We start from the raw sequence: 16,017 nt of genomic DNA on the forward strand, positions 1-16,017 counted from the left end.
TAGCAATCCATGATTCCAGAATGCCACAGTGATGATAAAATACAGCAATTCCAGGCTACATATTCAGCATCACAAGGGTACGAGGAATCGCTCGACCCCCATCAATGCCCCAATGGAACACTTAATAGCAATCTCATTCACGAATGAGGACAGCAATTCGGGAGTCCCACTTCCTCGTGAAAAGTCTTCTTAAGCAACCCCAGTGCCCCAAAACGATCCTTCTTCTGAAAACTCACGGACCCGTGATGGCTATTCTTCAGCAATGCCAATGCACTTGGATTTCTCTTGAGCAATACTACCTTGCATGTTCAGCACCAAGACTGGCAGGCAGGGCCCCTCACGATGAATACAACTGCCCCAGGAGCACCTCACTTAGTCTCAGTATTGCTCAAGACAAGCAGCCAACTATACATTAGCATAGCCATATGAGATCGTGTTGTCAACAATCACACTGTCCCATGAGAATTGCTCTTTAGCAACCTCACAGTTTCACAAAAACATGCCCACTGCCCTGTGATAATAAGCATTTAGCAATATCATGTACCCAATGAAGAATGCCTTGCAGGACATTCTATGCCCAATGTGGAATCGCAGGCCCATGAAACAGTATATAAGAAAGGGACAACATTTCCAAATACATTTTATTAATGAATAAAGAGGATCCCCAATTTTCCAACACAGCAAAGTTCTCGTCAAAATACAGAACACACACTACATATAAAAATCTACCTGTCTTTACAAACCATTTTCAATTGCATCAAGGGCAGATCAACCCTTGGAACAAAAGGGTGAAAGAACAAATGAAGTAAGCCAAGCCCTTCATAGTTTTCCAGCACGAAGATTCTCACTCCTGCACTCAGCTGCAGTTATTGAACCATTCTAATCACTGCAACAGAAAGGGTGCTAGGACAAAACAAACCGGGGCAGCACTGCAGAAAGGGAAAGTGTTTGATAAATGTAAGGGAAGAGCGACAAACAGGATGGGATATCATCCAACTGTACTGGTCAGCTTGACTTCGTACAGACAGAAAACCCAAGAGGCTTCTAGAAATAAACTGGACACACTCCTCAAGCCCCAAGTAAACGTGTGTATGCGGTGAAAGAGGAAGGAGAGTTTCATGTTACATGCTTTTAAGCAATGTCTAAGCATTGACTTAGTTATAAATGATCAGACTACCTGGTCAAAGGGACCATATAAAGGTACGCATACGGAAGCCGATCCTGTGACCTCTCTGGGGCCACCTCTGAAAGGAAGCAATGCTGCAGGGGGATTCGGGGATGAGGGGGAAGGGGGTATAATGCATCCCATTCAACTTCCAAACCTGCATAGGATGAAAGTTAATTTTGTGACCTGCTCAAAGATTGTGAAGCTACAGAATGCGGCAGTGGATGCACACACCGAGGGAACGAAGATCCGTTTTCCTGCTCTCAGATTTACGTGTACATCACTTGTGACTTGCTGAGCCCAATCAGAAGTGAGAAATCCCTCGATCTAAGCCCCCTATCATCTCTGCTCCTGGCATGTTCCCATGTCATGTATCTACTACTGCTGCTGCTCAAATCCCTGATACTCACTTGTAAAGTTCACAATTCCCTTTTGCTCCCAGAATAATATGCATAAGCTTGACTCTCGCCCTACCATTCAGTATTGTGGAAAATATTGGTCCTTTTAGTCTTTCCAAGCTCTCCCTAAATTATTACTGTATCCTTGCTCAATGACCTCCCTAATCCCTTGACTCGGGCACACATTTGTTTCTTAGTCAGGAAATGACTTTCCCAAACAGAATTATTTCCAAGTCACATGCATGGTCACTGTTGGTGTACACAGCCAGGTCTCTTGTGGTCCGAAAAGCGACAAAACTCAAGCAGTGACGGCCGGATGGCGAAGAGGCACACTTGCTGGTCCCAACGAGTGGAGGGAAAGGTGCTGAGTAGAGGGAGAGAGACCGAGATTGCTGACGTGGTGATGAAGGCGGCCTGCTGGAAACAGTTGCTATGCAAGTCCCATTTCCTCCAACACACTGCGGGGTGACTCATCCTCCTGCAGCAGAAAGATAAGGCAAAGGAGGGATTTGAGGGACATTAACACAGGATCTGCAGCACCCCCACCATACACATATACACAAACACATTCGCAAACAACTCGCAGATTAGACATGCCTTCCTGCGCTTCCACCTCCTAAAGCTATGAGAAACTTCTGGAATACAATCATCTAAAAAAGAACGCCATGGCCTAGTATGCAGCAGTGAAGCAGTTAGAGAGCTCCTGGTGGGAAGAATTGACAGTACTTTTAGCTCTGCTTCACTACAACGGACACAGTGTGTAACAGTCGGGAAAGAAGGGAGCAGCCTCAGGTTTGGGAGCACAGCCATACATGTAATTTCAAAGAACTGGCAGAGATGATTAACATAAAACGACCTTTATCATCACTGACAGGATATTGCCAACTGATCCAGTGAAGAAAGGAATCTGGGACAAAGTGAGTCCCTTTACTCAGTGGTCACTGAAGTTAAAAAGCAACAAAAAAGCAAAATGAGGCAAAATGCACGAGAGAGGAGGAACTAAACCCCAATTAACATGTGGCAACAGAAGTAAAGGAGGGAAGCTGGGCCACAAGTGACAAGGAAAGTGCTAGACCCAAAGTAACAAAGGTGTCATGGACCAAACACTGGGAATAACTGTAACCCATGAAACAGAAGGATGTTGTGCGATAAAAATGAGATGCTAACAAACAGAGAGAAGTCAAAGGGACATGGATCGTTAGGCCTGGAGAAGAGACAGAGAAAAACAACCAAAATAAATAACAGATTAAGTGAGCATAGGACTACATGGTTGAGGACGTTGCCGATTTCCAAGTAACAAGTGCAAATGAGCCACCACAGAGAAAACAGATTAGCTTTTTTATTAACAATGTGAAAATAATGACCAAACATGATGTGTGTGACAAATGACAACAGATAAAAGCGAACCCATAAGTCTTAGAGGCGGCAAGAAGAAAATGTTACTCACCTGCAGGTACATCAATCCACAAGTTTTAACCATTCTCCACCATCAGGATAGAGATCCTTGCTAAATTATAGCATCGGAGAGGCACAAGAGTTGTTAGTGCTCCATAGGGCATCGAAGAAACACTTGACTGTCCTTCAAAAGCCCTAGAAAGAGGAAGCAGGATGCCAGGTGCCCGTGAAGAAAAGAAACAACTAAGGCCAAGTGGAAGATGAAGGACTACACAGGTCGGAGGTGGGCAGGAAGTGCGCAGAGAAGTCTATATAAATACCACAGACGTGGAAGATAGGTTTTTACCGTCATTTCTACGTTTCACGTGAACTACGTGAAATTTTGCATTACATGATTTTACTATTTGTCCCCTGGGTACACAACTTATGAAAAAAATAAATGCATTAAAAAAATCCTTGCATGATACCAGTGCATGATTGATTCGCACACAAATTTCTTGCCAAGAGACATTTTCTTCTCGAACCAGTCTCTGCTAGCAACTTGTGAGAGTTTTACATGAAAGGTGTACTCAGGTAAAAAAAAACAAAGTGAAATAAGTTACAATCAAACCACATGTCATTACAAAAGTGTACTTTGGCACATGTCCTGGAGGTCCAAAGACACCATCCAATTTTGAGCATTCAGGGCCTGGCCACCACACACAGGGCCAGCACTATGAATTTGTTCTGATGAACAAAGATTCTGGAGCCTCAGATCCAGAAAGAGCCCACTTCCCATCTTCTGGGGCTCAAGAAGTACAATGAGTAGAATGGTGTATCCCTCTTTTCACAGGGCCCCACTTTTAAGGCCTCTGTTTTTGCAGCAAGGAAAGAACACAAGGTCTAGAGGACACTACCCGACAAAGTTCAGGTGATCCACAGGAGTAAAGAAAGATACTGAATAATATATGGAAATTAACTAGGAGAACACAAGCGAACCATCTGGGTAAACTACACAACCGGTCCAAAAAATTTGACATTCTTCTGACCTGAAGCTGAACCGGGGATTTGGGGTGGGGGTTTAGGGGTTAATCAAGAGGGAATTGAGTGGTACTGCTTTTGTCTCAGTCAGCAGAACATAGGCTACATTTCAGAATCTGTTTAGCATCATCTAGGCCACCCTTCAATAATTCGGAGAATGGCCTTGTGATTTGTAAGGCTATGCCATTTCCCACAAAGCGTGGATGTAACACATAAGCAGACGTGTGATGTTTGCAGGGCACAAAGCTACACTGACTGAATCAAAATCTTTGGGCTCCATGGAATAAGCCTTTTGGACTCACCGTCGGAGGGTGTCGAAGGAAAAGTACAGGGTTCAGTTTTGCCAAAGAGGCACGAACCAACAAACTCTCTGGGCAAGTGTGAGTAGATAAGAATTTGGATAAGACAACTAAACCTCTGGCGCTGAGCAATCTGCCAGTGTGCTGCTGGACCTAATTCTGATTCTAATGCCTCTGATCAAGACACGCATTGGCCCTGGTGAACTCGGTTTAAGTGAGAAAAAATAAAGAAAAGATCTGGGTGAAGAGAAGGGACTATTGACTCAGTCTTTTTCCCCCTCGGCTCTTTTAAGAGATTTTTGATCCTTAAGAGATTTGCCACCCTTGGTCTTCAGACTGGACATCATAAGCCACAATGGCAGTATATGTTCAGTACAGTTTATGCAAGCCTCTCACAATAGAGGTTAAGAGATTGTCCAAGGAAGGAATTCCCCAGACTTTCTCCTAAGGGCCAATGTGCCAATACTCCTGATATTGACCTACTTTAATTATCATTTTGGGGTAATTTATCAAGGATCCAAACATAGAATCAATAGATCTTGGAAAGCTTTCCAAGCTAAATTCCTAGATTTTTTTTACTGACACAGAAATGGTGGCAGGCTAGACCCAGAGGGCTATATTAATTTTGGGAAACTCCAACTGCACCATATCAGCAGACAGATGCAGATCTATTCATCTACACTCTGAACCACTATTGTACAAATTTACCACTAACAAGACGGGTCCGTCAGCAAGAGGCCTCCTCTTAGTGATCACTTTGTCAAAAAGATAGGCAAATCCATCAATACATTCTCCTCTCTGGATAAGGCACATGCTGTGCTTTGGTAAGTACTCAACCAAAGCTTTTTGCAAAGTTGGGAGAGTAACATGTGCGTCCCTGGCCTTACGAAATCTGAACCTCCCTTCAGACGAAGGTCACACTAGCAAGGGGGTTGCACTAACTAATAAAAAGAAGCAGAATTATAAAAAGAAGCAGAATTTTCACACTCTTCAGGGACAGAGGATTCAAAGGTTGCTCGCTCGCTAGCTAGCTAGATGTGCTCTTACGGTTGGAGTTCACCCCTCCCCCAAATTACGCTTTAAAGAGTAACTCATAATTACCAAAATCACTCCAATTACTCCAGCGTAATTAAAGTTACGCCCGGGCATGCTCAGAACCTCTCCTAATTGTCATCTCTTAGGTTTCTTTGTGCATCCTTCTTTCCTGTTTCCTCTTGCACCTTGGTGGGTTAGGTAGTTAATGCTGGAGGTGGCCACTGATATTTCAATTTTCTGGGCTCATTAGTTTGGAGCTGCCATGGCATCAAAGTCTTAAAAGTTAGGATCAAGGCTTGAAGACATAATATGTTCAACTGACTGAACTTCAGATACACTGTTCAAACTGTTTTATTATAAGTCAGTTCTTATTTTTCTCCTGTTGATAAGAAGCTGTGAATTTACATAAAAAACACCTAGTTCCGTCACAGAAAGCAAAAGTTTTAAAGCAATCGTGACTAGGAATTTTCAATTCTGTTGCGGACAAAGAGGTGAAGATTAACTCACTATCAAATTCTGTAGCATTAATTGCCATTGAGTGTTATAAGCTGATGTTCAATAACTTGAAAATAAAGTGATCAGCCCCCCTGACACTGTATCACACCTATCTTGGAATGGTCATTTAGTACATGTTATGTTTAAATGCAGACAAAGCTTTGACAACTTGAGTACGACCGGTTTACAGCCTCACAGCAGGAACAGGCCATCACAAGGCACTCAATAACATTTATACGGCTAAATGGACGCTGACTGGCTACTGATTTCATTCTATTTTGGAGCTGTAGTTTTGTGCTCAGAGCATTATGGACATTGCAGTTTAATTTTTGTTTGATGGTTCTTGAACTGGATTACAGCTGCTGTTGCTGCAATAATGGAGGGGGAGTGCATAATCCTCACCTCCATGACCTTTATAGATTTGGAAATTCGTATTTATGATTGCTAGGAAAATGTCCATTCTTAGTAGGTTCATGTACATGCACCGCATGCATATTCGAACAATATATTCCTCCAGGTACACATTCTGCATATACGTTTCTAGGATCTGGAGATTGGTTTAGAGATACGAAGAAAGTTCACAGAGCCTTCCCTTCCCTTTCATCCATTTAGTGTTGCTAAGAGAACAAGGGCTCCTGTAGCTCTTCATCCATGCAGCAGAATAACAGGCCCACCCTGGCACTGCTGGAGATGCGCGCTCTTAATGAGGAGGCAGCGAGGGCGCAATGACTCATCCCTGCACCAGAGGAGAGTCGAGCAAACAAGACAAAGCAGTCATGCTGGACAAGGATCCAGCCAGCTCACAATCCCACAGGGCTTCCTTTAATGGAGCTCAACAAGATTATCTATCAAAGCCCGAGAGAGCATCCAATGGAGAAGCTCAGAACACCCTCTGTCAGAGCTTGATAGAACAGTTAGCCCAAGAGAGCAACCATAAATATAGTTAGGGCACCGACGCACGCCACTCCCTGTTGTCGCCCCAGGATCAGACTTCCTGTGAAATCATTATCAGAACTACTTCTACAATTGTCCATGTACCAGTGCTACGGCCGCAGCACTCCCTATACTGGAGCTCCTGCTACAACATTACATGTGCCACAGTTCCCACCACCACACTCCGTGCCATGACATTTACAGCACCAGCCCACCTACCTTAACACTCCCAGTACCAGTCCATCTATTATACTCATCATTACACTCCCCATAGCCAGATGCTCCACCTGTGAAGCCTCTGTATCAAATCATCCCTCAAAACTGGCAACAGAGGTCCCACAAACTAGCCCCATTACAGAAAGGCTATCAAACCATCTGTTAGGCGGCCTAATCTGATACCTTCTTTCTACATCCTGCACCAGTCTAATACAAAACTTGTTGTCTCTGTCATCTTCCTGATATCTAGAGTTTTTCCTCCGCTCAGTCTCTTGCTCCTCATATTCTTCCACACTGCTTATGTCCATCTTCTCCCATCCTCGCATTTCCGTCACTGAATTACTGTCTGCATTTCTTTCTGTGACTAATTGTTTGCAAGCTGGTGCTTTGTGCCCCCCACACCCAGGTTTCTTTTTTGTTGCTGGAATTTCTACCTCACCCCTCCTTTTGTAAAAAAAAATTGCGGATGCGTCCATTATTTTTCAATGGGGCAGTTAGGACATCAAGTTACTTAAGGTTTTTGCTCAATAATGGGAGTGAAAGGAATGTTGCTGGTGGCAGACAGTCACTCTGCTTCAGCACTGCATTAAGGTTCCAACTTCAGTCTCTTATTTCCATGGCCCATTAGAGTGGAGGGAGACATAATAATTAGTATTACAACTACAGTTTATGAGCAGACAGTGGGCTGAATTAGCTGACTTTCTCAGCTGTTCAAAGGAGTAAAATGGGTAATTGCCAGTATGGAGTAAAAAACACAAATCAGCTTAGAGAACACCCTGTGTGGGACTAAAAGAATACATCAGTATGTCAATGTGCATCCTCCATGCTCAGCTGTAACAGAACCATGAACATAGATTTTATGTAGAATATGGGCTACTCTGACAATCTCACATGTTGATGAAGTGCAATTCCCAAGGTATCATTCTAGAAACCATCAAACCTACAAATACTACAATGTCCCAAAGGACAGTCAAGCAAAAGAGAACATACGAGTATACATAGCTGTGCGTTCGTGCCTCTGACTCCAACATATGTGACATTTGGAAATAAGTCAGTGTGTGCGAGTAATGAAGCAAACCACTGCCACCATACATGAACATCTTAGGAGTGTCTGTGCATTAAGGAAGAATGTGAAGTAGGACATACAAAAGAAACTGATGACATACTTCCTGCAACATGTCTGCATGCTCAATGGCCTTGAGCACACTCTTCTTTGACGTATCTTGGATTTCTCCTCCCATTAAGAACTCGTCCAGGATGAAATAAGCTTTCTCAAAATTGAAGATGATATCTAGTTCGCAAACCTGCAGGAGAGGAGACCAGATCTGAGTTAGTACACAGAGGAATCAAGAGTAGAGATAAATTATGATACTCGCACTTCGAGGAAGCATGGCTCAAGCATTATACAAGGCAACCCAACGGTGAAATAAGTCATCAGACTGGGAAACAGGAGGATTACAAGGTCAGGCTTATACGAAGGAAGTGAGAGTAAATTATTTTCGCTACACACCACAAACAACTATCAAATACAGACTCTATGCATTAAATTAAGTAACACCATCCTACAACCACCAATACTGTTTTGGATCCCGTCTACACTACAAACAAACAAATGAAGATTACAAAGCCGAGAGTCCACAACCAAACTCAAAAGGAGACTCCACTATATCCACACAATCTATAGACAGCCTCTTCACAAATTCTTGGTGCACAAAAATGGGACTCAACACAGGCTACAAACAAATGGGGGCTACACATATTCGTGGGGGTTCCCTTTATAAATTAATACCCCATTTATTGTCAAACATGAGAATAGACAGTTTAGCCAGCAGATAGTGAGTCGAACCAGCATTGACTCATCTAATAACTTGCCCTCTTCTCAAAATGGAGGGTCTCAGCCTAGCCTCATCCATGAGCTTTTTGCCAGGAATCCATACATCTTTTACATGCTCCTCTCGCAGTACTCAACACGGTTTCTCAGCAACACGGCTCTTTTCAAAACAGGTGGGGATCGTGTCAATGTATGTGATGTAATATTCTCTGGGTCGAGAATGCGGTTGTTAATGGAAGACAGTTGGCAGTGAGATCGTTTGTGCAAAGCTGTACTTCGCTGTTATTGTTTTTTCCCCACTTCACATATGCTTCACTTGGGAGTCTTCATGCCTTCACTGGTGACAAAAACTGCATGACGGCCAACTTGTAAGGGAGATTTAACCTTTTTTGAAAGGGAGAAGGGAGTAGAGTAGCAGTTGTGGTGTGAGAAAAAGCAAACAGAAAGAAGTGGGAAGAAGACAGTAAGCATTATCTCTGCAATGTCATTATCAATGGGCGACCCTTACAGAGCAAGGAAAGCACAAGAATTTACTTACATTAGAAATGAGCTGTCAATAGCTCTTCAAGGAGTAACAAGGAAGAAGCGTAATAAAGCACCAGTTGGTTTTAAAAACAAAATAATAAACTTAACCTTGCATGGTCATACTGAAAGCCGTTAGCGCATGGCTCAGTGAGGGTGGGCCTAATACTAACAAAGATGGTATACAGTTTGCAGTACATGTGCCACAAGCTACAAAGTGCACATGATGTGGACATCAGTTATGAAAATCAAACTTGTTCTAGGAATCCTTGTGCGAGAAATGTAATGGAAAAAGCGGAGGTGCGCACTTGAAGAAAGAAAGAATTCCAGAAAGGTGAATTAGGGTTTGATATTAAGGTCAGTAGAGAGAGAGTGATATAGTGGTATAAATAAGAGTAACTAAATATTCTGTGAATTTTGACTCCAGCTCAGGGAAATGTTTTTGGAACCCTTGCACTGTTGGAAATCTGGTGCCTCTTTTGTATTTTACTGTCGAGAATTTACCCCTCTGGGAAGGGAGAGTGCTGTTGTGTTTTAATAATTTTTTAGATTCTGTAACTGCTAGTGCAAAAAAGAAACCAGGTCTGAAACAATCCCTTGTAGTCCCTCATCCTCTAAGGGCTTTAAATAGAGAAATAAACAAAGTTGTAAGGGGGCAATTTTTATTCTTTACCCAAGAAGCTAAGTCAAAGTTGTTTATTTTAAAAAGAAGGAGAGTTAGGCTTAAGGCCCGCTTAAAACGTTCTAAGGAAGATGCACTCTGGATCCAACTGAGGGAAGCTTCTTATAATGGCCAAGCCAAGACATTCTGGTCCTTAATTGGCAAAGGTTGTGGTACCAGAGCCAGTCCTACGCCTATTGCCATTGAGGAACAGGTGTGGGTTCATTATATCGAGATGTTGTACAGTAACAATAATTCTCATGTTTTTAATGTTGAATCGGATATTGTCTCACGTATACCTGACTGTCCTACGGAAAAGGAAATTGAATGTGCCATTAAGAATATGCGCTCCTCTGGTGCGATGGGTCCTGATAAAATCCCTATCTCAGTATTAAAAAACCAGAGTGAACTTTGGAGTAAAATACTCTTTCCAGTGTTTAAATTTTGTTTCTCTAGCGGAACAGTCCCCCCCTCCTGGAAAGGAAGTATTATTGTCCCTTTATATAAAAAAGGGGCAAGAGATCTACCACAAAATTATCGTCAAATTGCCTTGCTTGACGCCAGTGGTAAGGTCTTTGCAAAATGTGTGCTTACTTTAATGAATCAATGGGTATCTGAACATAATATCCTTCCCATGGAGCAAACAGGTTTCAGACAAAATCATGGAACTTTAGATAACCTGACTGCATTACAAGTTATCAATGAAAAATATGTGAAAGTCCGTGGTGGTCAGGTATATGGCGCCTTTATTGACTTCTCCACCGCCTTTGATAAGGTAGATAGAACTTTGCTATGGAGAAAGTTATTTAACTTAGGTATGCCTTCATTCCTTATTAAGTTAATTCGCGCCCTGTATTCTGACACTTGGTGCAGAGTTCTACTCGGAGGTGAACGTGGTGTATCTAAATTAATTCCCACTTCCAATGGGTTGAAGCAAGGTTGCCTTTTGGCTCCATTGCTATTTTCCTTATATACAGTTGATTTACCCGTCACTCTCTCAGCTTGCGCCGGTATTGCCCCGTATTTGGGTGGAGTTCCAATTGCATGCCTTATGTATGTAGACGACATCCTGATTTTGGATCTCACCCCAAAGGGCCTGAACAATCGGCTGCATGCACTGTCTGAATATGCTGAAAGCCATTTTTTATCTATAAACACGGCAAAAAGCAAGGTGATTTGTTTCTCCGGCAGAAAGAAGTCTAAATGCCTTAACTATCCATGGGTTGTGGGGGGGAAAAAACTGGAATGCGTGAAATCCTACACATTCCTAGGTAAAATTGTCACCTATAATTTAAGTGACAAACAACACATTGACAATAACTCTTGGAAGGCTATTTCGCAGGGAAAGAGTTTAGTTTCCCTGTATAAAGCCACAGGTAGAAGGCATTTTTCCATTCTTTTAGATGTTTTCAGAGCGAAAGTTCCGGCCTCCCTGTTATACGGAATTGAGTTAGTTGATCTAAAAAAGTGGAGTTTTTTAAACTCTGCGGAAGGGAAAATTTTACGTAGTTTAATGTCTGTAGGTACTGCAAATTCAACTGCCTCCTTGAGACAGGAACTGGGTTTACGTAGCAGCTGGGTTCAAGGTCTGGCAAGTATTATACGTTGGGTTGTAGCTTTATCTAAAGGTGAAGCTAATACCTTAAGAGATCTTATAAAAAATGAATTATTAGGATCTTTTAATGACTTCTCACTGATTGTAAAAAACTTCAGATTTGCCGTGTTACAATTGAAATTGGATGAGGAGACCTTATTTTTATTGTCCTCTCATCAATTAAAAACAATTCTGAAGTCAGCCTCCTGGGAATTGGGGTTTTGTCAGGATAGAGACCTCTGTCTAGCGAAAAAAGGTTGTACGCCTGTTATTGAATCTTATACCCTGCGGAAAGCTCAACCGTATATGTATTGGAACATTTCCCATGGCGCCAGGCGACTTGTGTATTTATTAAGACATAATTTGCTTCCGCTGAAAGTTCTACATGCCAGCTGGTTTGGTCATTCAGCATGCTGTGATCTTTGTCAATTGTATGATCAGGACTTAGATCACGTCATGTTTGTTTGTCCTACACTGATGCCTTGCAGGCGTAGATGGTTAAGACCAATTTGCTTACAACTCAACATATCTGCTTCTTCGTTTAAGGCTGCCTTGATTAACCCACCTAATGAAATGTTTGCTTTTAAACTGTACAACTTTTTCAAATGTTTTTTGGACCTGTATTAAGAGTTTTTTTTTTTTTTTTTGTAATTGTGATGGAATAATATTTTAAGTATTTCTTGTTTTGTATGTATATGTTGTTTTATGTGGACCTCATAAAGAGTTCCTTATCATAATAAAATAAACTTGAAACTTGAGTAACTAAATATTCAATGATAATGTTGTGCAGCTCATTGTGTAGCTTACACCAGAGTTCCTTAATGTGCAAGCCACTGAGCACCATCTCACTGCTTTGCACATACCTAGTAGGACGTGTTTAATTGGCAGCTTGAACAACATCTGCTTGGCTTGTGACAGCAGTTTGGATTAGCAGTGGGTAAGGAATGATGAACTTTGGGCAAACTGCTCTAAATGTATTTTCAATAAAGTAAAAGTTTCTAGGAAATGATCACAGGTACAGAGTGGTGGGCTTTAAATTAATTCAAGATGGGGAAGCCGAGAGAGGAGACAGATTTTCTGAAGGTGATGTGAGATTTCGGGGAAGGTTAGCACCACAAATAATGCTATGACGAGACAAAGTGATTGGAACTTGTCATTATGGGCAAGTGTAGGAAAACATGCCATGTCGATGTTCAATTAAAACTAAGGATTCACAGTCCAGAAGGATTCTAGAGGAGGGAGAAAAAAGAAATAAAGGCCCTATTGTTGGCGAGTTTGCAGACCTAGTATTCTCTCTGTTGGGTTTACTAGGGAGGTAGGAGTGGGCTGCTCGTTGTTTTGCGTGTGTGAGGTGAGAGAAGCCAGTTAATTTTCTTGAAATATGGAACTCTGCCACGGTGCCTGGGAGGCTACTGTCACTGAGCTGGAAAACCTGCAGTCTTGTCGGTCAGTTGGGCTGTTTCATGCTGGTGCTATGCTTATTTCAGATGGACGAATTCCTTGCCCTTTTCCACTCTTTGACTAGGACACCAGTTCCTCTTTCTAGCTCCTCCTCCCCCATTGCTGCGATTCTCTTTATTTTCTGGAGCTGAACTACTAGAGTACGTTTCCTTGTAGAACTCAGTGGCTCAGTGTGATGGAAATCTGGGAGGAGCCCTACAGACTAAGCAGATTAGGAACTGGAAGCCTGATCCCTTGTAAACCTAATTAGATCTCTCAGTTTAGAACTTCTCTCCTCGCCGGAGGCATATTAGATACAGAACAATGCCAGGGAACGGATTTTGTTCCTGCTGTGTGAATGAAGGTTCACTTCAGTTGCTCTAGTTCTCACTCTGAGGATATTCCACGTTCACATGCACTTTACAATCTCTGCATAACAGAAATCCCACGTTTCCATTTCACCTAAGTAACACAGTGTGCATTTACTCCTGCTAGTGGCACTGCATATCCTCCGGAGTCACACCCACCCCACCCACCATCAAACCACTCTACAATTAAACACGTTGCCTTCCAGTCTCTAGTTAATGTAGGGTGCCACCTAATATCGGAGCTTCTGGACCCCCACAAATAAAAGAAACAAGTCAATCACCCAGAACAATAGTATTGCAGCTTGGGGTGACGAACAAAGTACATGATGTGCATTATTGCAGCATCAAGAGGCGGTTTCATTATATATACATACACACATCATACGGTATTGACTGCAGAAGTCCATGTGCTCCCGAGATCATCACCATAATCTAAAAACAACCATATTATATATATATATATATATATATATATATATATATATATATATACATATATACATATATATATATATATATATATATATATATACATATATACATATATATACATATATATACATATATACATATATACATACATATATATATACATACATATACACACGCACACATATACAAAAAAAAAAACAGAGAACTCTGGGTAGTTCCCAAGTTTAGGTGGAGAGCAGCTCCTGTATAGAGCACCCCACAACACCAGCGACACTGAATTTGCTCACCTCAAATGTCTGCTTTTCTATCAAAGTTTTTACGCACAGGATTAGCACAGTGCCATCCATGCCGGGATAGAAAGGGAGAAAGTATTTTACCATTTCTACAGCAAAGTCGTCAAGCATAGGATTAGCACAGTGCCATCCAAGCGAGCAGGAAAATGACAAAAGACTTTTACCACTCCCGACACATATATACACACACACACACACACACACATAGACACACACACACACACATATATATATATATATATATATATATATATATATATATGAAAAACACCGCTCCTCCTCTGCACGCTCTGCGCTCGCAGCCCACGCTTCCACGCCAGCAAGTAGAGGACCGGACCAACAAGTCAGCAAGATGTAATTTTTTATTACTACATCACCCACAGAACCAGCGACGCGTTTCGGGCCAAGATGCCCTTGTTCACGCTATATGAGGTATGTCAAGCTCCAAAAGGTCCGTAGGCACAGCAGTACAACCACACGAACCAGCAAGACCCAAAGTGGTGCAATATTAATTTATTTGGTTTTTAAGCCCAGCACCAGTCCGCCAGTATATACATACACATACATACATACATACACACATATACATATACAGACACACACATTACCCCACTGGAGGGATTTACAGCACTACAACTCCCGAGATCCTGTTAAAAGTACTCGCCTGTGAGCAGCATGCAGACTATCAATTTAAAAAGGGTTGTAATGCGCAGGCGCGCCTTGACTGCTTTTTCCCTATGATTAAGAGGCATGATGCCTCAAAACGCATCAGGGATCCTTTGAAATAACTCTGCTTGGCATGCTGTTGGCAAAATAAATGTTCTGTGAACTTATCTTTGGAGGAGTGCGTTTTCTAAAGCACAGGGCAACCTTGGAACTTGTTTACAACATGGCAGCCTGGCCGTGAGAGAATGCACCGCCCGCATGAAGGAAGGGCGGGTCTGCACACCGGAATCATGCTGGCAGAGATGCGGCACTATGATCATCTTTAATTAACACCAGCCTTCCAAACAGGAGCCCACTGGAGGGTTTGAAATTAAGACTGATAAAGCAACAATGAAGTCAGTGCTCGTGAGACACTGGAGGCATGACAATTACCCACTGGAGGGATATACAGCACTACAACTCCCAGCATGCTGTTAAAATTACTCACCTATGAGCAGCATGCAGACCGTAAATTTAAAAAGGGTTGTAATGCGCAGGCGCGCACTGACAGCTTTTTCCCTATGATTAAGAGGCATGATGCCTCGAAACGAGTCCGGGATCCTTTGAAATAACTGCTTGGAATGCTGTTGGCAAAATAAATGTTCGGTGAACTTATCTTTGGTGGAGTGCGTTTTCTAAAGCACAGGGCAACCTTGGAACACTATATATAGACTGGGCACCGAAATAAATCTGTGAACTGAAGTTGCTGTGTGCGGCGGCGTTATACATACATATATATATATATATATATATATATATATATATATATATATATATATATATATATATATATATATATATATATATATATATGAATAAATACCAAAATCGATCCAAATTTCAAGCATCCGGGTGCTCTCAGGCGGTGCACTCAAAGCCCGGCAGGACCCAGCCGCGATTGTATTCCTTTCCGGTTTTCCCAAAGGAAGTTTTTTTCTTTGTGCACTCCCAAGCTTCAAAAAATATTTCCTCCACACGCTTTTCAATAGTAATTTCTCTTTAATTTCACAGCAAGCCAGCAACACCTTACGCGTTTCGGTCTCTACGGAGACCTTGCTCACAAGAAATCATCACCATGCTTTTTTTTCCTTTTTTAAATAAAGTGCTTACACATTCAATACCTTACATCACTTCCTGTTCAGTTCACAGGGATTTCTGGGACATGTAGTTTTTCTGTGTTTTGCGCAAAACAATCCAGTTTAAACCACCCTTGTG

At 42.0% G+C, this 16,017-nt stretch overlaps 1 protein-coding gene across 5 annotated transcripts in view; it reads right to left on the reverse strand.

Moving 5' to 3' along the window:
- Window positions 1-623: 623 nt before the first annotated feature.
- Window positions 624-16,017, reverse strand: part of AP1S1 (adaptor related protein complex 1 subunit sigma 1) — a 98,117-nt gene continuing 82,723 nt past the window's right edge. For all 5 annotated transcript variants that reach the window (XM_078668551.1, XM_078668552.1, XM_078668550.1 and 2 more), the window contains 2 exons: window positions 8,123-8,260; window positions 624-2,041 (listed from right to left, as the gene is read on the reverse strand). In XM_078668551.1, coding sequence (XP_078524677.1) covers window positions 1,994-2,041; window positions 8,123-8,260 — 186 coding nt within the window. In that variant the 3' untranslated portion in view covers window positions 624-1,993. The remainder of the gene's footprint in view (window positions 2,042-8,122; window positions 8,261-16,017) is intronic.

The sequence above is a fragment of the Lissotriton helveticus genome, chromosome 12 (genome assembly GCF_964261635.1).
Source record: "Lissotriton helveticus chromosome 12, aLisHel1.1, whole genome shotgun sequence".
Lineage (NCBI taxonomy): Eukaryota > Metazoa > Chordata > Amphibia > Caudata > Salamandridae > Lissotriton > Lissotriton helveticus.